Source organism: Pleurodeles waltl, chromosome 6, assembly GCF_031143425.1.
Source record: "Pleurodeles waltl isolate 20211129_DDA chromosome 6, aPleWal1.hap1.20221129, whole genome shotgun sequence".
NCBI lineage: Eukaryota > Metazoa > Chordata > Amphibia > Caudata > Salamandridae > Pleurodeles > Pleurodeles waltl.
The window spans coordinates 250,421,765-250,447,437 of NC_090445.1; the positions used below are offsets into that span (position 1 = coordinate 250,421,765).

Consider the following 25,673-nt stretch of genomic DNA (forward strand, 5'->3'; position numbering starts at 1 on the left):
GAATCCACACGTGGTCCTCCTTCTTCACATTCTGAAAAACAATTCCCCTTTCTTCTATGGAGAAGCACAGCACAGGGGTGGCTCACCTATCCTGGTGAAATTTGGTTGTGGTAACGCCTTATACCTTGTGCTTGTGAAGTGCATAGGATACATAGGATCTAGAATATGGCAGTGCAACTAGTATTTGGACTTCCCAAGTTTGAAAATATATCAACAGCTCCACTATCCGCTCTTTAAACAGCTAGCTAATCAATTAGCAAACAATCCAAAGTTTCTTTTTTATGTACTGGAGTACCATGCCTCCACCAGATCTCTTAAACAAGGCCCTTCTCTTATTCTGAAGCCCCCTGAAATAAATATATCAAGTAACAGAGTGGACAAAGATCCTTTAGGAGTTTGGATTCTAAGCTTTGAAAACACCCTTTTGATCCTCAGCAAATATCTAATGACATGCTTTTCGGCCAAAAAATCAAAATGTATCTGTTCTGCTAATTCTTCTGGGTTTCAATGGATCTGTTTTCTCCCACCTCTATGTCAGTTTGTTTTGGTGTTTGATAGTGCTAGGTCCATGATACCTTCATATGACTGTTCACTATAGAGGCAGGTAAACATGCAGAACCTCTCTTCTGTGATGCTCACCGCAACATCATGGTGATAAAATAAACTGTGTTTGTTAGATTATTTCCTGATGAAAGAAACATTCCATTATTTCTATGTGGTGTATTAATATCTCCACCCATTGATTGATTTGTAGAGCCCACATCACCAAGACTATAATAATCTTATAATATATGGTTTGTAGCAACGTGGGATACCTGTTATTCCTTTACTCTGTATATCATTATATACTGTACTTTTAATGACAGTAGGCAGGAAAAGAATATTGCTACAGTGTCTGAAAATAATTTCTACAGACTTTCCCTGATTAAGAATTTTGAAGTATTTTTAATATTTGGAAATGGTAGTAGCCATGGCGTGTCCTTCAATTGTCATTTGTCAAAACAAGTGCATCCCACAAATAATGTATGTTATAACTATGCAAGAGCCATTACGCTTATTGTGGCTTCCTGGACTCAATATTGACTGAAGAATTAATAGAATATTTATGTTTCCTATTACAGGAGGTGGACAGGTGGAAGTTAAAACAGAGAAACTTGACTTCAAGGAGCGAGTGCAGTCTAGGATTGGATCATTGGACAACATTACTCACACTCCAGGTGGAGGAAATAAAAAGGTAGAAACAATGCATAACAATCACATAATAGCATTGTGTTTAATAATTGAACTACAAAGGGTTACATCTAATTTTCAGTGTACTATTACCTATTAAGGAGTCCAGCTCATGAGGGAGAGTGATTCAGCCATCACATTGTCATCTTTTGAAGTGTAGTCAAAGAACTCCTTGTACATTAATTTTAATTTTGCTTCACACCCTAAGTTGAAGTACCACATACAAATAGAACAAAGTTTCTCAACATTTAATAACTTTCAGAAAAGCATTTTAATGAACTGCTACTTACGTTAAAATTGACAGTAATATTATGTTGTTTAGCATTGAGTAAAAGCATGGTAGAGACAGTTCTGAAGCCACGACTATTCTCCATTATGTTAGGATCTTTTAACGATTCACATGCTCTCCCTCCGTTACTAGATAAACAAACAGAATACAAATAAAGGACTTTCTTATCTTCCCATTCTTTTTGCCTTTATAATGACCAAGGCCGTCTCCATGTAAGGATGGGGCGCTTACCTGCAAGATTTGTCAGAATGTGGTCGCTGGAATTGGAAACATGAATAGACGTTACAGCAAATAAACATGCTCAAACTCAGAGCGATTCACAACAGGCTAGCCCCTTTACTTCTGAAGATTCATTATTCATTGGCGTTAATAAGGAAGGACAGAACCAAATATGTGTATTACTTCAGTAGACAAGGAGAAACCAAGTCACCAGCATTTTCACACGAGGTGCAGCAGCTATGGGCATACGCAAATCACAACAGTATATCGCTTAAAGCATAGCATCTACTCAAAGTCACAAACAAGTGAGCAAAATCACTCAACAAGCTAGAAGTAGAGTGCCATTAATGAAAACTCAACCTGAGGCCTGTGAACTCAGTGTTTCAGCAGTAAAGATATCCAAATCTCGACGTCTTCATGACAGAAGAGAACAAGGAATGCTGGTATATAGCAGGCAGAGACTGGCAACAAGAGAGGATGCATTTTTGATGACATGGGGCAGAGTGTCCACCTATAGGTTTCTGACGTTTCTCCTTGTTCCACGGATAGTCACCTCATTCTCGCAGCCCCAGCTTAGTCCAGACAATTCTGGTACTCAGAGCAACGGAGCCTGTCAGTAGTGCATCCTCCTCTTACATCAGAAAGGCCAAGTACTTCACCCAAACGTAAGTTCACCGGCTTTGACAGCAGAGCTTCTGAACATCTTGAGTTTCAGGCTCAGACATTCTGGATGGCTGACGGAAGATCCTCACTCAAGCTATAGCACTATCCACAAATAGAACATATCAAGCAAAGTGAAAGCATTTCTTTGTCTGATGTGCTTCTAAAAGGATTCACCCATTGCACTCCTTCCAGCAGCCAGGTTTCCCATATTGTCTACAGCTAGCTGAGTCCAGCCTCCATTATAGTTTCCTCAGAGCTCCTCTGTCAGCCATTTCTAGAATCCAGTGCTGCATTCAACTCTTTCTCTTCTCTCCACCAGTTCCATGAAAGTTGAACACTGTTCTCACAGTTAATGAAGAGCCCCTTCAAACCCATACATACGGTAGCATCTAAATACATTTCATGAAAAGCAGCATTACTTTTGACCCTTATGTCCGCTAGGAGAACCGGAGAACTGCAGATGCTAACAATAATAGAACCATATCTCACATTTAGAAAACAAAGTGATTTTATGCAAAAATCCATAATTCATGCCAAAGGTGGCAGCAGATTTCCACCTAAATGAACCTACCATTTTAAAGCTTTTCTTTTCTGCCCCACCTAATGGTGCACATATAACCCTACACTCACTAGATGTGGGTAGCGGTTTGAAATTTTAACCAAGTGAAGACAAAACCCTTTAGGAACCCTAATTAACTGTGTGTCTCCTTTGATCATGCACGCAAAGATAGTCTTATGTAAAAAATTAAGGGGTTGCAAGATGGATTGCAACAGCAACACCTTTTTGTCAAAGGTCAACAGGCTGTTGTCGACCACAATAAGGTCACACTCTACAAGAGGAGTAATGGTGGCTTCTGTTTAGCATGCAGGAGTGCCATTCATGGACACCTGCAAGGCGGCAACCTGTGAAACACACCATACATTTCACAATCTCTTTTGAAAAGGTGAGTGTAAAGAAATGGCTCCCTGTTGCAGTTACCCCCCACTTTTTGCCTGATACTGATGCTGACTTGACTGAGAAGTGTGCTGGACCCTGCTAACCAGGCCCCAGCCCCAGTGTTCCTTCACCTAAAATGTACCATTGTATCCACAATTGGCACACCCTGGCATTCAGATAAGTCCCTTGTAACTGGTACTTCTAGTACCAAGGGCCCTGATGCCAAGAAAGGTCTCTAAGGGCTGCAGCATGTCTTATGCCACCCTAGAGACCCCTCACTCAGCACAGACACACTGCTTACAAGCCTGTGTGTGCTAGTGAGAACAAAATGAGTAAGTCGACATGGCACTCCCCTCAGGGTGCCATGCCAGCCTCTCACTGCCTATGCAGTATAGGTAAGACACCCCTCTAGCAGGCCTTACAGCCCTAAGGCAGGGTGCACTATACCATAGGTGAGGGTACCAGTGCATGAGCACTGTGCCCCTACAGTGTCTAAACAAAACCTTAGACATTGTAAGTGCAGGGTAGCCATAAGAGTATATGGTCTGGGAGTTTGTCAAACACGAACTCCACAGCACCATAATGGCTACACTGAAAACTGGGAAGTTTGGTATCAAACTTCTCAGCACAATAAATGCACACTGATGCCAGTGTACATTTTATTGTAAAATACACCACAGAGGGCACCTTAGAGGTGCCCCCTGAAACTTAACCAACTAGCTGTGTAGGCTGACTGGTTCCAGCAGCCTGCCACACTAGAGACATGTTGCTGGCCCCATGGGGAGAGTGCCTTTGTCACTCTGAGGCCAGTAACAAAGCCTGCACTGGGTGGAGATGCTAACACCTCCCCCAGGCAGGAGCTGTGACACCTGGCGGTGAGCCTCAAAGGCTCACCCCTTTGTCACAGCCCAGCAGGGCACTCCAGCTTAGTGGAGTTGCCCGCCCCCTCCGGCCACGGCCCCCACTTTTGGCGGCAAGGCTGGAGGGAACAAAGAAAGCAACAAGGAGGAGTCACTGGCCAGTCAGGACAGCCCCTAAGGTGTCCTGAGCTGAAGTGACTCTAACTTTTAGAAATCCTCCATCTTGCAGATGGAGGATTCCCCCAATAGGGTTAGGATTGTGACCCCCTCCCCTTGGGAGGAGGCACAAAGAGGGTGTACCCACCCTCAGGGCTAGTAGCCATTGGCTACTAACCCCCCAGACCTAAACACGCCCTTAAATTTAGTATTTAAGGGCTACCCTGAACCCTAGAAAATTAGATTCCTGCAACTACAAGAAGAAGGACTGCCCAGCTGAAAACCCCTGCAGCGGAAGACCAGAAGACGACAACTGCCTTGGCTCCAGAAACTCACCGGCCTGTCTCCTGCCTTCCAAAGATCCTGCTCCAGCGACGCCTTCCAAAGGGACCAGCGACCTCGACATCCTCTGAGGACTGCCCCTGCTTCGAAAAGACAAGAAACTCCCGAGGACAGCGGACCTGCTCCAAGAAAAGCTGCAACTTTGTTTCCAGCAGCTTTAAAGAACCCTGCAAGCTCCCCGCAAGAAGCGTGAGACTTGCAACACTGCACCCGGCGACCCCGACTCGGCTGGTGGAGATCCGACACCTCAGGAGGGACCCCAGGACTACTCTGATACTGTGAGTACCAAAACCTGTCCCCCCTGAGCCCCCACAGCGCCGCCTGCAGAGGGAATCCCGAGGCTTCCCCTGACCGCGACTCTTTGAATCCTAAGTCCCGACACCTGGGAGAGACCCTGCACCCGCAGCCCCCAGGACCTGAAGGACCGGACTTTCACTGGAGGAGTGACCCCCAGGAGTCCCTCTCCCTTGACCAAGTGGAGGTTTCCCCGAGGAACCCCCCCCTTGCCTGCCTGCAGCGCTGAAGAGATCCCGAGATCTCTCATAGACTAACATTGCGAACCCGACGCTTGTTTCTACACTGCACCCGGCCGCCCCCGCGCCGCTGAGGGTGAAATTTCTGTGTGGGCTTGTGTCCCCCCCGGTGCCCTACAAAACCCCCCTGGTCTGCCCTCCGAAGACGCGGGTACTTACCTGCAAGCAGACCGGAACCGGGGCACCCCCTTCTCTCCATTCTAGCCTATGCGTTTTTGGGCACCACTTTGAACTCTGCACCTGACCGGCCCTGAGCTGCTGGTGTGGTAACTTTGGGGTTGCTCTGAACCCCCAACGGTGGGCTACCTTGGACCAAGAACTAAGCCCTGTAAGTGTCTTACTTACCTGGTTAACCTAACAAATACTTACCTCCCCTAGGAACTGTGAAAATTGCACTAAGTGTCCACTTTTAAAACAGCTATTTGTCAATAACTTGAAAAGTATACATGCAATTTTTTATGATTTGAAGTTCCTAAAGTACTTACCTGCAATACCTTTCGAATGAGATATTACATGTAGAATTTGAACCTGTGGTTCTTAAAATAAACTAAGAAAAGATATTTTTCTATATAAAAACCTATTGGCTGGATTTGTCTCTGAGTGTGTGTACCTCATTTATTGTCTATGTGTATGTACAACAAATGCTTAACACTACTCCTTGGATAAGCCTACTGCTCGACCACACTACCACAAAATAGAGCATTAGTATTATCTATTTTTACCACTATTTTACCTCTAAGGGGAACCCTTGGACTCTGTGCATGCTATTCCTTACTTTGAAATAGCACATACAGAGCCAACCTCCTACATTGGTGGATCAGCGGTGGGGTACAAGACTTTGCATTTGCTGGACTACTCAGCCAATACCTGATCACACGACAAATTCCAAAATTGTCATTAGAAATTGATTTTTGCAATTTGAAAATTTTTCTAAATTCTTAAAAGTCCTGCTAGGGCCTTGTGTGTTAAGTCCCTGTTTAGCATTGTCTTTTAGAGTTTAAAAGGTTGTTAAAAGTTTGAATTAGATTCTAGAAACAGTTTTAGATTCTTAAAAAAGTATTCCAACTCTTAGCAGAATAATGTCTGATACAGAGATGCAGGTGGTGGAACTCGACACCACACCTTACCTCCATCTTAAGATGAGGGAGCTAAGGTCTCTCTGTAATATAAAGAAAATAACCATTGGCTCCAGACCTACCAAAATTCAGCTCCAGGAGCTGTTGGCAGAGTTTGAAAAAGCCAACCCCTCTGAGGATGACTTCACAGAGGAAGAAATTAGTGACTTGGAGGGCAATTCCCCCCTTCCAGTCCTAAATAGGGAGACCAGGGCCTCTCAAGCCCTGTGTCCAAAAATGATAGTCAGAAATGTTGCTTCCCTCACAGGAGGGTCCAGCATTTCTGAAATCACTGAGGATGCTCTCAGTGAAGATGACCCCCTGTTAGCCAGGATGGTCAAAAGATTGGCTTTGGAAAAGCAGCTCCTAGCCATAGAAAGGGAAAGAAAAGAGATGGGCCTAGGTCCCATCAATGGTGGCAGCAACTTAAATAGGGTCAGAGATTCTCCTGACATCCTAAAAATCCCCAAAGGGATTGTAACAAAATATGAAGATGGTGATGACATCACCAAATGGTTCACAGCTTTTGAGAGGGCTTGTGTAACCAGAAAAGTGAACAGATCTCACTGGGGTGCTCTCCTTTGGGAAATGTTCACTGGAAAGTGTAGGGATAGACTCCTCACACTCTCTGGAAAAGATGCAGAATCTTATGACCTCATGAAGGGTACCCTGATTGAGGGCTTTGGATTCTCCACTGAGGAGTATAGAATTAGATTCAGGGGGGCTCAAAAATCCTCGAGCCAGACCTGGGTTGATTTTGTAGACTACTCAGTAAAAACACTGGATGGTTGGTTAACTGGAAATGAAGTGTGTGACTATGTTGGGCTTTATAATTTGTTTATGAAAGAACACATTTTAAGTAACTGCTTCAATGAAAAGTTGCATCAGTATCTGGTAGACCTAGGTCCAATTTCTCCCCAAGAATTGGGAAAGAAGGCAGACCACTGGGTCAAGACTAGGGTAACCAAAACTTCCACTGGGGGTGACCAAAAGAAAGGGGTTACAAAAACTCCCCAGGAGAAAGTGGGCGACACTAGAAACAAAGAAAAAGAGTCCTCTGTAGGCCCCCAAAAACCAGAACAGGTGGGTGGGCCCCAAGACACAACCCAAAACAAAGGTGGGTACCAGGGTAAGAACTGGGATGCCACTAAGGCATGGTGCCACAACTGTAAACAGTCTGGGCACCACACCAAGGACACTTCTTGTCCCAAAAACAAACCCCAGAACAAAATTCCAGGGGTAACCAGTGTAGCCATGGGAGATGACTCCTCAGATGAGGAGGTCTTCATAGCCTTCAACTGGAAACAGGGCCCAACAGGTGAGTTGGAGATTCCAGAGGGAAGTAGACACTTCCACCACCTACTGGTGAATGGAATCCCAACCACTGCCCTGAGAGACACTTGTGCCAGTCACACTATTGTGCATGACAGGCTGGTGCTCTCAAACCAGTACATCCCAGGTGAGACTGCCAGAGTAAGAGTTAGCCTAGACAGGGTCACTAAGAGGCCTGTGGCTTTAGTGCCCATAGAAGTGGGTGGCACTCTTAGCTGGAGAAGGGTAGTAGTCAGTACAGACCTCCCCCTTGATTGTCTCCTTGGAAATGACTACCCAGAGGTTAGTCAGAGCCCAAGAGAGGAACTGGTCCAGTGCCAGTCCTCTCCCAAGGATTCTGGAAGTCCTGCCTCTGCAGTAAATGCAAGCAGGCCCCAGAAGAAGAAGAAAAGAAAACAGAGTAGGAAGGGTGGACAACCTTTAGCCAAGGTTACAGCAAGCCAAGGAGATTCTGCTCCAGTAGGGGAGAACTCCAAAAATGGCCCTGATAAAGTCCAACCTGACCCACAAGAAGTCCTGGCTAGTCAGGCAACTGTTAAACCTGAGTGGGTGGCTCCTCAGCTAACAGAAGAAAGAGTGGAAGAAGGGTGTTTACTACAAGATGTGGTAACCCCCCACTCTAATACAGCAGACAGGCAACCTGAACCCAAAGAGGCCTGTAACTTAGCCCCTTCCCTTTTAGGTGAAGAGCTAAAGGTGTGGTTCTGGGCACTGACAGCTGTCAGTGGCCTCTGCTGGGTGTTAGCCTTTATGGCTGCACTATCCTTAGCATGGTGGTCTGACCCCATGCCAAATAGCAAGTTAGGCCCCCTGACCCTATTGGTCATGGTGGGGTTACTCCAGCTCTGGGTAACCTCTCTGGGTAAGCTAGGGGTAACCCTGGCCAAGATAAGGTTAGCAGAGGTGGATACCTCTAAGACCAAAATAGAAAGAATGGGTGGAGACATTGAAGAGGCAGACAAGAGGCAATTCAGACTAGGTCCTATCACTGTGGAAGTAGGTCAGTTCCCCAAAGGGAATGACCTGAACAGAAGGATGTAAGGCAGAGTAGGCCCTGCAACTAACAAGCCTATTTCTCCTACTCTTCCTCGCCTGACAGACTAGGAAGACTCTCCCAGCTTGGGCTGAGTCTCCTGGCCTGTGGGCTGGGGGGGGCTTGTGTAAAGAAATGGCTCCCTGTTGCAGTTACCCCCCACTTTTTGCCTGATACTGATGCTGACTTGACTGAGAAGTGTGCTGGACCCTGCTAACCAGGCCCCAGCCCCAGTGTTCCTTCACCTAAAATGTACCATTGTATCCACAATTGGCACACCCTGGCATTCAGATAAGTCCCTTGTAACTGGTACTTCTAGTACCAAGGGCCCTGATGCCAAGAAAGGTCTCTAAGGGCTGCAGCATGTCTTATGCCACCCTAGAGACCCCTCACTCAGCACAGACACACTGCTTACAAGCCTGTGTGTGCTAGTGAGAACAAAATGAGTAAGTCGACATGGCACTCCCCTCAGGGTGCCATGCCAGCCTCTCACTGCCTATGCAGTATAGGTAAGACACCCCTCTAGCAGGCCTTACAGCCCTAAGGCAGGGTGCACTATACCATAGGTGAGGGTACCAGTGCATGAGCACTGTGCCCCTACAGTGTCTAAACAAAACCTTAGACATTGTAAGTGCAGGGTAGCCATAAGAGTATATGGTCTGGGAGTTTGTCAAACACGAACTCCACAGCACCATAATGGCTACACTGAAAACTGGGAAGTTTGGTATCAAACTTCTCAGCACAATAAATGCACACTGATGCCAGTGTACATTTTATTGTAAAATACACCACAGAGGGCACCTTAGAGGTGCCCCCTGAAACTTAACCAACTATCTGTGTAGGCTGACTGGTTCCAGCAGCCTGCCACACTAGAGACATGTTGCTGGCCCCATGGGGAGAGTGCCTTTGTCACTCTGAGGCCAGTAACAAAGCCTGCACTGGGTGGAGATGCTAACACCTCCCCCAGGCAGGAGCTGTGACACCTGGCGGTGAGCCTCAAAGGCTCACCCCTTTGTCACAGCCCAGCAGGGCACTCCAGCTTAGTGGAGTTGCCCGCCCCCTCCGGCCACGGCCCCCACTTTTGGCGGCAAGGCTGGAGGGAACAATGAAAGCAACAAGGAGGAGTCACTGGCCAGTCAGGACAGCCCCTAAGGTGTCCTGAGCTGAAGTGACTCTAACTTTTAGAAATCCTCCATCTTGCAGATGGAGGATTCCCCCAATAGGGTTAGGATTGTGACCCCCCTCCCCTTGGGAGGAGGCACAAAGAGGGTGTACCCACCCTCAGGGCTAGTAGCCATTGGCTACTAACCCCCCAGACCTAAACACGCCCTTAAATTTAGTATTTAAGGGCTACCCTGAACCCTAGAAAATTAGATTCCTGCAACTACAAGAAGAAGGACTGCCCAGCTGAAAACCCCTGCAGCGGAAGACCAGAAGACGACAACTGCCTTGGCTCCAGAAACTCACCGGCCTGTCTCCTGCCTTCCAAAGATCCTGCTCCAGCGACGCCTTCCAAAGGGACCAGCGACCTCGACATCCTCTGAGGACTGCCCCTGCTTCGAAAAGACAAGAAACTCCCGAGGACAGCGGACCTGCTCCAAGAAAAGCTGCAACTTTGTTTCCAGCAGCTTTAAAGAACCCTGCAAGCTCCCCGCAAGAAGCGTGAGACTTGCAACACTGCACCCGGCGACCCCGACTCGGCTGGTGGAGATCCGACACCTCAGGAGGGACCCCAGGACTACTCTGATACTGTGAGTACCAAAACCTGTCCCCCCTGAGCCCCCACAGCGCCGCCTGCAGAGGGAATCCCGAGGCTTCCCCTGACCGCGACTCTTTGAATCCTAAGTCCCGACACCTGGGAGAGACCCTGCACCCGCAGCCCCCAGGACCTGAAGGACCGGACTTTCACTGGAGGAGTGACCCCCAGGAGTCCCTCTCCCTTGACCAAGTGGAGGTTTCCCCGAGGAACCCCCCCCTTGCCTGCCTGCAGCGCTGAAGAGATCCCGAGATCTCTCATAGACTAACATTGCGAACCCGACGCTTGTTTCTACACTGCACCCGGCCGCCCCCGCGCCGCTGAGGGTGAAATTTCTGTGTGGGCTTGTGTCCCCCCCGGTGCCCTACAAAACCCCCCTGGTCTGCCCTCCGAAGACGCGGGTACTTACCTGCAAGCAGACCGGAACCGGGGCACCCCCTTCTCTCCATTCTAGCCTATGCGTTTTTGGGCACCACTTTGAACTCTGCACCTGACCGGCCCTGAGCTGCTGGTGTGGTAACTTTGGGGTTGCTCTGAACCCCCAACGGTGGGCTACCTTGGACCAAGAACTAAGCCCTGTAAGTGTCTTACTTACCTGGTTAACCTAACAAATACTTACCTCCCCTAGGAACTGTGAAAATTGCACTAAGTGTCCACTTTTAAAACAGCTATTTGTCAATAACTTGAAAAGTATACATGCAATTTTTTATGATTTGAAGTTCCTAAAGTACTTACCTGCAATACCTTTCGAATGAGATATTACATGTAGAATTTGAACCTGTGGTTCTTAAAATAAACTAAGAAAAGATATTTTTCTATATAAAAACCTATTGGCTGGATTTGTCTCTGAGTGTGTGTACCTCATTTATTGTCTATGTGTATGTACAACAAATGCTTAACACTACTCCTTGGATAAGCCTACTGCTCGACCACACTACCACAAAATAGAGCATTAGTATTATCTATTTTTACCACTATTTTACCTCTAAGGGGAACCCTTGGACTCTGTGCATGCTATTCCTTACTTTGAAATAGCACATACAGAGCCAACCTCCTACAGTGAGCCTTGTTTCCCACCTTCCTTTCATGAAATATAATTCATACTGCTTGCTATACTGATTCAAGCATATGAATCTCTGAAAGGTCCAATGCTGGAGAAACAAATTAGTTCACGTGCCTGAAACTTCAGTTCTACAGTGTTGGTATTCTTCATAGACTCAAATTCCTCTGCTCTTTTTTGCTGACCTCATCTACTATTTCTATCACAATACATCACGTGCTTTAGAATCTGAGAGATAATGGCATCTGGGATGAGTGAAGGTCATGGCTATTCAGCCTCATTGGCTGAAGACAGATTTTTCAAATAAGGTTGAAGGTCAACTAAACATGCACTGTTTCGTAATTGCTTCTGTGAGAAATTGTTTTCGCCTTCCACTTGACGACAAGGAAGATTCAAGCATGTGAATCCATGAAAGATACCAAGGCTAGAGAAATGTAGTTATAACTAATTTTTGACATTTATCAAATATACTTCCTACAGCATGGAGTCATCACTGATATTCATGAGCACTGAAAAGCTTAGCCTATGTGCTTGACCCTGAAGACTATCAGGAAGATTTAAGCGTGTGAATCCATGAAAGATACCAAGGCTAGGGAAATTTAGCTATACCTAACATGACATTTATCAAATATACTTTCTACAGCATGGGGTCATCACTGATATTCATGAGCACTGAAAAGCTTAGCCTATGTGCTTGACCCTGAAGTCTCTCATATTTTTTCAAATCTAAAAGGCACCTTTTTTTGCAAATTAAACTGTAAAAAGTAGTAACATTAAGGAAGCAGCCGCCAAACGTTTGCCCATAAGGAGCAAAGTCTTAAAGAGATGCACTGTGCCATTTAGATCCCTGACCGACACACCTACCCTAGAGAACACTGCTTTTGCTATTGTGTTTTTTCCAAATCTGTACACTTAGGATCTTCGAATGGAGGATTTTGTAGTTTTTTCTTATCTTTGGCTATTTTCCATCAGATTTTATCACCATTCAACATGTTAGCAACTTTCTCTTACAGTCTTTTTGTGGGTGATGTTTGTGTTTTGTCAGCTTTTTATCCACAGCAGATTGTCAGCTTTTTCTCCATAGCAGGCAGTGTATTCACTGTTTATGAAGTTCCATTTATGTACTAATAAAAAGTCAGCAAAAGATCAACATGCTTTGGTATCTTGTGCCTTCTTGTTAGCCACGTTATTTAAGCTTTTAAAATATGCCAGCAAATGCGGAAGACGACATAGAAAGACTAGATAGGAATTCACCTAAGAGGTGTGGAATATTTCCTTCAAGTCTGGAGCAGTGGTTCTCAGTCAACAAAAAACTTAAGAGATCTGCTACATTCATGTCTAAGCTTTCTAAAATATTTTTTTGACCCTCCCTACAATGGTGGATCAGAAAAGAAGTGAATGAAACACTGATGGGTCTATTCTTACTGGTTAAGCGCAACGTCCTGAATTATGAAAAAACGTGGCTTGCCGACTATTGGCTGATATTGAAGTACTGATTGTGACGGTATTCGACAGAAAAAAACCTTCACGCTCAATGTCAAGGCATTTGACAACAGTGCATGAAATTTTTGCCAGTAAGCAGCCACACAGTGCCACATTGTGCACACATGTATATTGTGCCAAAGCCAACATGTGCCAAATGTGGCAAGAAGTTTGCCAGCAAGGATTTTAAGGTTGGATTAGTCTCCCTCTCTCTATGTCTCACTAATTTCGCTCTCAAAGATGTTCTATCAAAAAAAGACAAATCTATGTGATGGATTTAGAAAGGAGTAGACAGAAGAAGAGACTGCTTAAGTTCAAAACATTTTTTATTAAATATTAGTTTGAGGGGTAGTATAAAACCTGGAACACTTTTATTGCTCCCCTTTTCTCCAGAAATTCGAGCATTTTTTACATTACCACCAAACTCTCAATCAGACCCAGATCTAACGTTACATTTAAACAGTGCAGCACAGGACCTCCTTAGGACCGTTCATTCCTCGGGTGGCTGATCTCTTTACGTTGACTGTTTAAATCTACTAGATTCAGACTACACCTTTGCAGACATGCTTGCATATATTGAGTCCCATAGGGTGCCCTTGCATTGTTGATCATTGTTCTGCATATCTCTTATGCCAGATGCACAACTAAAAGAAAAAATACCCTATTGCTCATAAGGAAGATGATGGTTTTTAGTTAACATGCTGACAACGAGGTGCACAATCTGACACCTTGAAACTATCTCAGTATAAAAAGTATGGTCCTGTACCCATATCTGTACAATTGATTACTTACTGCTACCCCATTCTGCGGCATTTCCAGACAGCAGTGGCATAACGGGCAGAGTCTGGCTCTACATATCAATTTGAATGAGTTCAAAACTGTCACATTACAAAGAGATCTAGGACTTAGCCAGCGTAGAAAACACTAACAAGTAAAAGAGTGCACTTTTGAAAAAAACATTATTTTCTTTCATGAGTCCTCACGTAACAGCTTTTCAAATATTGTTCTCCTCACCTTGATGGCATTTTGAATATTTGAAGTGTCTTTTATTCCATTAAAATCATCTTGAGCTACTATAATTAGTTTTGTAATGGTGACCACATCAGACAAGTTTACCTTAATGCCCTCCGATTGCAGGATTATTAACAGTGATCACCTCTTGCATAAGTAGGGTTGCCAGCAGTAATGTAAAAAAGGCTTTGTCAATTTGAAATGCCTTTACTGGGTAATACATAACAGCTATAATAGCAATGTCAGAGCATCAAGGTAATAAGTCTCCGGATCCCCACATGGTTTATCACTCAAATATCAGCTTTATATATATTTTGGAAACTATTTCATTTTCTCCAGATATCGGCTCATGAGTTTGAAAATACAAACATTTGAGTCTCAAATACACAGTTTTTAATTTTGGTTTCCATATATTAATTCAACTAAGCAAAAGCTTCAAATTTAGTAGGCGGGGCTACACATAGCAGAGCAACTTACAGATAGCTGCAGAGCTACCAGTAGCTCACGAGCTACTCATTGGAGAAACCTAGTCTAGGCGAATCTTCACTAAAAAACCTCTGCATAAGTGTAGAGTGCACCAGTGAAATCTTTGATGTTTCATTTGTGTCAGTCCTAGCAGAATTAACACGCATGAAAGCAGACAATTTGAACAGGATCATCACAGATAGTAACTGGGTGGTCATCAGCAACAGTCAACCAATTCTGACACTGGCCAATTTTTCACAACGGCTGTAGATGCAAAATGCTAAGACTTCGCATTAAGATAGTAGGAGGCCTGAGCCTAGGGGGGGTGTTGTGGCCAAGTCATAGCCATTTCTCTACACCTTACCACCAGCTCCCCTAATCCTGAAGGTGCTAATCTACCTGTAGCAGGACAAGGCAAGTAGCCTCACCAGTAGTGGCACACAGATCTACTTTACCTACAGGAGCAATTATGGGGTTGAAAACAGAGGCAGCTACCTGCTATCCAGTCCTGTACCTCAACTTATAGTTGACAGTTTGGTTTCTAACTTCCTCCAATATGTAATTAAAAACTATAGCAAGACTACATTCATGTTTTAAAAGAATCCATGAACTTTAAAAAAATCATGCATGTTCAACTAGAAAATATTTTACATCTGGTGAATGAATGAGTCCAACATTTCCATGAGATGCCAGAAAGTAAAGGTTTTGCCAAGTCTAGTATATTAAGTGTGGGTTGCAGTTCCCTTCCGTAAGTGCTCACTTAACAGCAAACACTACTTAGAGAAAACTTCTTTCTAGCATTTTGTCTTAACCATCTCAATAATAAGGGTTTTGGAGGGCCTTTGATAGGGCTTTTTCGCACAGAAAACTGTTTTATTGTGAGATGCTCCTTGCCTTATTAATGCTTTATATGTCACTAATTTGAGCTCATACACAAAGGCAGTTTGCCAAGTCTTTTTTTTTGCAAAGTAACTTTGCAAGTTGCCTTCATTTTTGCTCCCAAGGTTATTAAGGTCTGAGCTTTCTGTTCTATAGAACCTTAAAACATTCCGTGGGTCCCAGGCTGTTTTAAAAACGTACCAAACTTCATCAGTGAATTAATTTAGATTTCCACAGAAACCAAACTGCATTTCCCCGTTTTATTTCAAAATCCTCTCCGACAAAAGGTATCTTTGAACTTTCGATGTGAAAAATACAGAAAATTTTAAAAAACCTAAGCAACTGTTTGTTACCTCTGGTTTCATCGATAGACCTGACAGAATTAAAGCAGAAGCAAAAAAGAGAAAAACTATTCAGTCCACAACCAACTACATTGTATCCTACATTTTAATTTCCTACTGAAAGGCAAACTAATTTCATTCAGGAAAGCCTAGGACTGAATGGACAAAAAAAAATTAAGCTGCTTCTGTCCTTCTCCAAAACGGCCCAGTTGATGAAATCTTGAAAGCAACTGTCTGTACTTATCTACACACAGTAGTATCTACACTCAGGCTGCAGAACAGATAGGTCACAGGGCTATTATTTCTTTGGCTGTCCATCTTTTTCAGCTCTCTTTGTTTGGTGATAAGCTTGCTGTTCTGTTCAGTGCTTTTGAATAACACTGAGGATCCCACTGTCATTAAACAAACTTATTTAGGGTCTGAATTGGACTTTGGCAGTTGGACGTTTGGACCACCATTATGGCAGTAGGGAGGACGCCGCTAAGCCTCCAACCGCCCCACCACCGTATTATGATGTTACCGCCGGACGGCAGAGACAGTGCGGTGGCATTGGCTTCAGCTCTAAGGGAGAACCGAGGCCACGCCGCTGCGCTGTCAGCACAGCCGGAATGTGCACTCTTGCCATCAAAGACAGTATGCATTCCAATTGTGCTGACAGAGGGGCCTCTGCACTGCCCATGACATGTGCAGGCAACCGCCCAGTGACCCTTTCTTTGCCTTTCTGCCGGCTTTTTCATGGTGGGGTCCCTGCCATGAAAAGGCTGTCCGCAAAGCAAGCCGAGATCAGCACGGCGGTGCCGACATCGGCACTGCCGTCCTTGACCACAGCTTTCCCCACTGTCAATGCGTCGGAATCCAAGATGATGATAGACTTGTGGTGGTCCGACCACCCAGCATACAAATCTTGCGGTTGGACAGCCATGGTTGCGGTGGTTTGACTGCCACTGCGGGTTCGGCGGTCTTAGGACAGTGTACTCGTGAGCAGGCCCTTAAGTTCTGTGTTATGTGCTGAATTCATGAACATTCCATCCATCTTACCTGAAAGTCAGGAGAATGGACCTTAGCTGGACAGCCCTCCGTTAAGATCCTAAAACTTTATTGGAGCCTTAAAATAAACCAGCAGTCAAATGCAAAAGCAGTGTCCTTTGGAACTGTAGTGTCTATTCGCGATTAAAGGCACAGTCCATTTGTTTCTCTGTACAGCTGTGTTGCTTTATGACCCAACACTTTTTTTCAGTTGTTTATGTTTGGAGGCTGCTGCTTTTATATTTTCAGTTTTTAGAGTTTAGTCTTGATCGATATGTTGGGCGAACAAGAATCTTTTTAATTGTATTTTTTGTTGCTTATGTGTGACTGCACACATCATGTGACTCTTTCAGGCTTTAACAGTTACATGATACGGAGTTGTGCGCACGTATCATTGCTCATTTGGAAATACAAGTGTATGCGTACAATTGTGCATTTTTTTCGCCATGTGAGAAACCATTTCACCGTGGAAAAACTCTTTCCCAAACAGCTCCACTGAATTTAGGGGGGTTTGTTGTCTTTAGCACCCTAGCAGCAGATTTGATGCCGTCTTTTACATAAACAAATTACCGCCTATTTGCACGGTGTAAAAGGGTCAGATAGCAATTTGTGTATCCCTGCAACGTGCCATGTTTGTAGGTCGTCACAAATTCACAAAGCAAACCACGCCTTCTTATATCCTTGTTCCGCCACTTGCGTAGGTTTTACACCTGCATAATTGTATATAGTTGTGATGTACAATTACACATATGTAAAAGCATTCACGTTGGCAAGGTCTACGACCTTTGTGAAAAAAAGCAAAAAATAGCAGTTGTAAATCTATACATTTCCGGCATCAAACATAGTTTATGAATGAAATTACATTTGTACCTTAGTCTCCTTGTGGTATATTGAGATGTGAAATAAGATAGTCTCCCTCATAAGCTGGACTGACACTAATAGGTGCGAGTAACATTGACCTCATTCAAATTTCAAAGGAATAAATGATTTGCACGTTTATAAAAAAAGGAAGCACACTTGACTCCCAGTTAGTACATTTGGTAGACGATGTTGTTTTCTTGGTGATTCTTCCAATATTAATTGAAATATTGCCGTTACCTTCATGCTACTTTGATTCTGCACCTAAGCCCTCTTGACCTGTAGAAGCTTTCTTGAAGATGTTTCCTCATGCAGCATCTTCTCTTGAGTACAATGCCTTTCTTTAAAGGGTATCCTGTCTTCCTTTCCGTTCTCTCTTTCTGAATACATCGATTTCTTCAGCAGCTGTCTTTGCTTCAGCTTTTGCGATTTCACACCCTTTTTCTTTTTCACAATGCTTTTGATCATTTTCGATTGCCCCAGGAAAATCTGGGATCTTGAGGAAACTTACACATATGTCACTTAAATGTAATTAAAACCATACACAGCCGAACATGGCATAAGACAGGGCAATGTGGGTAAACGTTTTTCTTTCATCTTCGATGATAGAGGGGCTCTCCTTTCTGGTGTTGGCATTCTTGAATGATAAAATCTGGAATTTCCCAGTCTGTTGTTAAAGAGGTAATCTGGAATTACTCAAGTGTGTTGTGGAAGAGAACCCACTCTCACAAATAAGTAATTGCCAAAAACAGAAACGGGGGGCTTTTGGTTGTGCTGAATGAATAACGCACTTCCCTTTTATTATCAGAAGCTCCCTGAATAAGTGTATCTATAAATCACTTTGAGCCAGGTAACAAAACCCTCTTGTGATTGCAAGTACTGCGAGTTACAAAATCACACTTTAGAATGCAATGTGGCTTTTTACAACGAACTAAAGCCATTTTGAACATTCTTTCAGACTTGTAAAAGTATCTTTGCTACCATTTCTGAATGGCAAATGGAAGAGGAGGTGAAATGTATCAATGCCTTTTGGCTGCAATTACTGTTGCAGACCAGGAATACATTACTGTCCCCGGAATTGGGGTGGTAACTGATTCGCAAAATGGAACTTGTGTTTGGGAACCTCGAAGTGTGGAGGAACGGTGGGAAGAACGGAGGGGTCCACTGCCTGCTTTGTGTTTTTAAGCACTATCTGGCTCTTTAATGAGCAAGCGGTGCTTTAAAACACATTTGCTAATGTTAATTCTGGGACGGAGATCAACTGTCCCTCGCAGGCCTCTATCCCTCCATTCGCAAACAATCACAGGGGGTCACAGATTGCAGCCTTTCTAATTCATATTCATCAGGCATGTCATTTTGCACCATCCTGTGAATCGACAAACTGTGATGTTGTCTATTAGTACATAAGTCACTTTGCAAATTGCGTTCACATCCACAATCTTCTGCTCTGGCTCTAAGATTTATGAGTTTCGGTTTTAAAATAATAATTTCCTAAATTTAAATCTCATAATCAGTATCATCTCCAGGTGGTATAATTTGCATATGTATTTTGGCTCTACAACCATTTCTTTAACATTAGTGTTGCAACACTTTACCTAATTATTGTTCTGTCATCTGTGACATACATATTTACAAATTCTGCATTTGTAAATAATAACTCCTGTTCTACAACCGCTACAGTTGAGAACAGGAATGTTTTATGTTTCTTATCAGACTATTAAGGCAGAAAGGGTTGTATACAAGATTAAACTGACATTGCCCTTTAAACTGCCATTCAGAGTTTTCAGGGAGGATAATGAAAACAAAAGTCTCTTCCAAATACCATATCTCTACATTTTCCTCTGGCATCTGTGAATGGTCTTCCTTTATCTTTTCTTTTTGTTGTATTTTTCCTATTTTATGTTATTTTCTATTTATTTATGATCCATTTTTTGCCTCGTCCTTCATCTGTAGAGAGAGAAGGGGAAAGAAGACTTGGCTCATGTGACACTGGCCTCGACCAACGGGGTCAGTCCTTGCTCAAATAATGCAGTGCATGTGTCACTGATTATCGAACCCCCTATTCTTGAGGATACAGAGGTTTCCAGTCTACTCGAGGAAAATGCCAGTAAGTGATCTATAAAGCATACAGCTCTAATTAAAAGAAGATTGAACCTTTAGCCACAGAAAAACAAAACCTTTTGTTGTTACCGTGGTATGGCCACTGAATGGCTGATATCTTGTTAAAACTTACAGAATTTTAACATCATTTACCTTATCAGCACAGTTCAGTTAGGGTGATTGTGCGCACAGAATCCAATCTGTTGCAATATAAATGGAATATACTGCAGTACGATTCACACCAGCACTGTTGGGTAAGTATTTCTGCTATATTGAACATTTTTTTTTTTTTTTTTTAAGTGTTGCATTTACAAAACTACATTTTGGTGTTTTCCCATTTAAAGAATAAAAAAGTTGAAAAAAGTGTATTTCAGAGTCGGAATATATAGAAAAAACTGCCACCACCTGATTATGCAACATCTAAAAAGTTAAGGAATAAAAGGTATATTACTAAATACAGGCTAACCCTTTTTTGAGTCTACATAAGTAGTCAAACACTTTCAATTGCTAAGCTTATTATTAAGTACTATAAAGTTGTAAAGCCCTCCACACGCACATACATATTTAATTGCATAGCCACAAATAGTCAAAGTCTCTAATTAGATTAGTAAGCCTGTATCACATATAGATCTGTATGCAATATATACAGATCTATAATATACACATTAAGATAGATCAAAAGAAATGCCTTGGCAGTGAAAAATCAAAAGAAGTGTCTGTAAAAATGGTGTTTAGAACAAGTGCACCAATAAAAACATACACATTTTTCACTACAGTGCAAATATAAATTCCAAATCATTACCTTAGTACAGAGAAACTGAAATGAGAAAAACGCTATTTACAGCTTCACAAATTGCATGACCTCCAGCATTGTATCTTTATAGACTGGCACACTTTAATTATTCCCCGAAGTCAGACTGCGAATGTGCAGAAAACATTATTAAAGTACATACTTTAACACAATATTGTGTCGCTTCCCAGAGGCAAACTTCCTCAGATTTTTATCACTTCACACGCTAGTTAGAGATTCATAGAGCAGAGCTGTACTCTTTTCCAACTTCTTATGCGTTTTTAAACTCATCTAAATAGTAACATGTTGCGGCAGCTCTTGCAGTGACGCTCTAATGACGAGGATTGCTTTTAGAGGGTTTTTTCTTACCAAGACCACATTCTGCACTGTACCAGCCTGAAGGGGATTTTCTTCTCAAAACAATATTCTATTATGGTAAGCCAGGAGAAAACATTTATAACTATTTTTCATTCATAAATATGTTTAACTTCTCTAAATAGCAATTTGTTACCACAGCTCGTACATTTAGGGTTTCATTACGACCCTGGCGGTCTTGAGAACGCCAGGGCCATGGTGGCAGTTGGACCGCTGCCAATGTAGTGGTCCAACAGTCACATTACAACCCTGGTGGTTGCGCCATGGTCGGACTGCCAGCCCTCCCAGTTTTAATCCACTGGAGTGGCTGGTGGTGCTGACGGTCGTAATCCGCCAGGGCAACGCTGCAAGCAGCTCTCCCCTGGGGATTACGACCCCCTCTCCACCAGCTTTTACATCGCTGTAGCACCGCCATGTAAAGGTTGGAGGAGAAGGAGTGCAGGGGGCACCATGGGGGCCCCAGACCTGCCCATGCACTTGGTATGGGCATTGCAGGGGCCCCCATGGCCAGTCCTGTCTGCTTTTCACTGTCTGCTTTGCACCCTACACACCGCAGCATTGTCACCGGCTCAATTATGAGCCGACGTCAATGTTGTGGGCTGTTTACTGCTGGGCCAGCGGGAAACTCGTAATGAGGCCTGCAGGAAGGCGGCTGCACTGGCGGCAACCTGACTGCGGTACTTCAGCGGACAGCCTTTTCTGTCTGCTGAAGTCGTAATAAGGCCCTTAATCTCTATTGATGACGATTACTTTTAGAGGGCCTTTATGCTCTGTTCAGAGAAATGATTTACCTTAGTGCCTGCAGAAAGGCTTTCTTTCACTGCTATGATAAGGCATATAAATATAAATGTGCATATATTATAAAGGGTATTTGGACAAAATATCGAGTTGTAAATATTGGGAGACAGAAATATCGGAAAAAGTATTGTGATACAAAAATATTTTGATGCAGAAATGTAATTGTCAAGAATAACACTTTTCAAGATAAGTAATAACATTGTTTAGAATATTGTTGTTATTATCGTTTTCAATAATATAGTTCTAAAAATATTGCTTTTTAATTATTTTAATGTGCTTTACTTCATATATACATTTTGTGTTACTATTGTTTCTATAATTGTTATTAATTTTCTTTTAATATAGTATATCATTTGATGGGATTTTGAACTTTTGATTTAATTGCTAATAGTAATATATAGTGATGTATCAGGTTTGTATGGAGATAAGGTATGAAGTTAATTGGTAATTAATTTATTTTTAAGAAAGTATAGGAATGTTATTAATTATGAACATTATGTAAGATTGATTTAATAACTTGTATGTGTGGGTTGCTATGTTTGTAAGGGTATAGTGTGGGAAGTTAATTAGGTAATTAATACATTTTTAAAAATATATTATTAATTTAATTGGTAATTTACTATGCAAGTTGTGTAACAGGCATGTATTTTAGTTATATTTTAGTTGCAGGCTGTTATGGTTGTAAGGGTGTAGGGTGGACAATTAATTTATTATTAATTAGTGAATTGATTATTGATTATGTACATTATGTAATACAGATTTATTTTAGTTGCAGCTTGCTAGGTTTATAGGGGTATAAGGCCAGAAGTCAATTAAGTAATTAAATAATAAAATGATTACTGTACAATGAAATATTTAATTGAGTGATAATTATGTAAATCATGTAATGATTATATATTTCAGCTATAGTTTAGGCGTGAGCTGCTGTGCTTGTAGGGTAACAGCGTGGGAAGTTAATTTAATAATAATTAATAAACAAATAATTATTCATTGTTTATTAGGTAATTGATTTTCAATTATGTAAATTGTGTTACACTTTGTTATTTAATTATATTTTTGGTGTGGGTTGCTAGGTTTGTAGGGGTATAGGGCAGTAAATTAATTAATATTTAAATAACAATTATGTTTAATTGAAAATTAATTATTGCACTGTTTATGAATTTTGTCCCCATTTATGTGGTGTGGGGTTATGGCCATACCCCCACCCTCTTAAAAAAAATAATAATAATAATCTTCCCTGGAGTCTGGTGGGCTTTACAAAAATAGGCCGAGCTGCCTCCAAGGTGGGCAGAAATGGCCAACAGTAATGTGCCCCTATGGGGAGTGACCCTTGCCCTAGGGGCTGCCCCCGTAGATACCAGTTCCTGGTGCCTAAGTGGTTTCTAGGCCATTTCTGTCGCTCCTTGGGGGCGGATCGGCCTATTTTAATAAGGTCGATCTGCCCCCAAGGGGGGCAGAAACCACTAGGCACCAGGGCTTTTTTTATTTTTTACATATGGGGAGCGACCCCTTATCCAAGGGTCGCTCCTCTGGGGGCCAAATTTATTTTAGCCAATTTCTGTGCCCCTTGGGGGCAGATTGCCCTAAAGAAAATAGGCCAATCTGCCCCCAAGGGGGGCAGAAATGGCCTTATATAAAGAATTGCCCCCCTTGAGGAGCCCCCTTGTCTAAGGGGCCGCTCCCCTTCTTTGTTTACCTATGGTAAACAAAATCCTTGGTGTCTAGTGGGCATTTATGCAGCACAACTGTGTAGCGTTCGTGCTGCAGGAATGCTCAGAGAGACATGAAAAGGAAGGAAAAAGCCTTTCCTTTCCTTTTCATGGCTCCCTGACCTTCCCTGCCTCCATACCGACAAGTAACTAATCAGTTTCTTCTTGGATTGCGCTGGAAGCCATGCTTCCAGCGCGATGGAGGCGACCTCTGATGAGGTCAGCGTGCAGTCGCGCGCTGACGTCATTAAACGTCACTATAGGGGGGGATGTCATTGATGGAAGGGGAAGCAATTCTCCACCCTTGCCCAGGGGAGTGGTGTGGGAGGAACACAGGGGGAGTGCTAGTGCTCCCCGTGGGCCGGGTGCTGGATGTAATGTTTACGCCCTTGGCACCCGAGCAGTGCAGCCGAGGACGTAACTGTTACGTCTACGGCACCCTAAGGGTTAATCTTGATGAGCTGTGAAAATATGACAATTGAAACACCTGTGGAGAATTGGAGCTCTAAGTCTCACCATCTCATGAACAAATTTGAGTGAAACAATGAAGTGAATGGGCTGCATGAAATCTGTTGTTGATATTTTAATATGTGTGGGCACCCACTGTTGTAACAATTACAACAGTGGGTTCCCAGCCTGATGACAGAATAATTCAAGCATGTGGATAACTGAAAGATGCAAATATAGGAGAATAGTTACATGTTGGTATCTTATTTTTATTCCTCTGCGCTGCTGAACAGTTGGAATACTCCCCAGTCACTGCAGTTTTTTTAATGAGGTTTACAAGCAAGCCATCACAAGCAACTCCCATCATCCCAAGGTTGATCGTCAGGGGAAAATATGCCTTGTTCATGACGCTTACCATTACATGAATGGAAACAAGTGAGAGCAGCCACCCATGATGGCTCGCTTGTGAACCTTGTGGATAAGGTTGCTATAACTAGGAAGTATGAGGAATACCAGCAGCAACATGGACCTGTTCCCTTCATATCTGTGTACTAACTCAGATGCACTCTCTTTAACCTTTCTCTCCTTAACTCGCAAACGCAGACAGTTTTGCTCTCCCCAAGTCTCCTTTCCTTAACAACCCCCATACTCTTTTGCTCCCTTTTCCCACACCTCCCTTACGCTGCCTTCAGTTCTTCACTTTCCTCATTTTCTCACCTTTCAGTTCTCGCACATACTCGACGTTTTAGCTCCATCACATACACAGACGCACACTTGCCTAGGAGGACTGTTTCTTGTGCTTCTATCACCAGTGGAAATATTGACTTAACATTTCTAAAACATACACTGAGGCAAACAGAGTGGTGTTTGGTTCTGGATACTAAAGGCTTCTTGGTGCACATATTACCTACATTTTATGTCACACAATCTAGAGATTGCATGCAAGTAGTATGAGTAGCAGAGGCATGTTTCATTTAGGTTATCCAAAGCCTGTTGCCAAAAAATATTAAAAATAAAGCTTCTGTTTACCATAAATTAATCACACGTGGATAGCTGCTCTTTTGCCCTCATTAAATGGTCTTTGTACTGAGCAGTAGTCAAAAATTGGAGGTTTATAAGGTGCAGGTATTTATCTCCTCTAGTTTCCTGAACATTTTGAGACAATACAGCCTTGCGGTAGCGGTCAGGACCGCTGCTGCTGTGGTGGTCCAACTGCCACATTAAGACCACGGCGGCAAGACCGCCAGAGTTCTGCCGTCTCCCCCGGGGTCCTTGATCCCAACGGATTGACAGCAGATGTACGTCGTAATCAGCCAGGATGGCGCTGCATGCAGCATCGCTCTGCTGATTATGACCTGGCTGTCCGCCAGCCTTTTTATGGCTGTATCACCGCCATGAAAAGCTGCTGACAGAGAACAGGTTCAGGGGCGACAGAGGAGCCCCTCCACTGCCTATGCACCTGGCATGGGCAGTGCAGGGGTCCACCTGACCAGCACCCATGCAATGCTCACTGTCTGCTGTGCAGACAGTGAGCATTGCAAGGGTGCTGGTGCACCCTGCAGACGACAGCATTGCCGCCGGCTCAATTACGAGACAGAGACAATGCTGCCATCACTTTTCCACTAGGCAGACTATCGGAAACCTCGGTTTCTGCCAGTCAGCCTAGCGGGAAACTCTTAATGGGGCTGGCGGGGAGGTAGCCAGTGTGGCGTCAACCTCCCCGTTGGAAGTTTGGCGGACGGGTCTTCCAGACCGCGAACTCCTAATGAGGCCCTAAGTCTCATATAAAATACCAGAGAGGTATTTTGCTTATACATTCAAGGCCCAATATTATTATTTTGTCCGGCCAGTCCCTAGCCAGACTGAT

At 43.4% G+C, this 25,673-nt stretch overlaps 1 protein-coding gene across 4 annotated transcripts in view; it reads left to right on the top strand.

Moving 5' to 3' along the window:
* MAPT (microtubule associated protein tau) overlaps positions 1-25,673 on the top strand; it is a 755,319-nt gene that overhangs the window by 663,357 nt on the left and 66,289 nt on the right. For 3 of the 4 annotated variants that reach the window (XM_069238040.1, XM_069238043.1, XM_069238041.1), the window contains one exon: positions 1,122-1,234. In XM_069238040.1, coding sequence (XP_069094141.1) covers positions 1,122-1,234 — 113 coding nt within the window. Of the gene's footprint in view, positions 1-1,121; positions 1,235-19,540; positions 19,695-25,673 lie in introns of all 4 variants that reach the window. The other variant, XM_069238042.1, reaches the window with a different exon arrangement.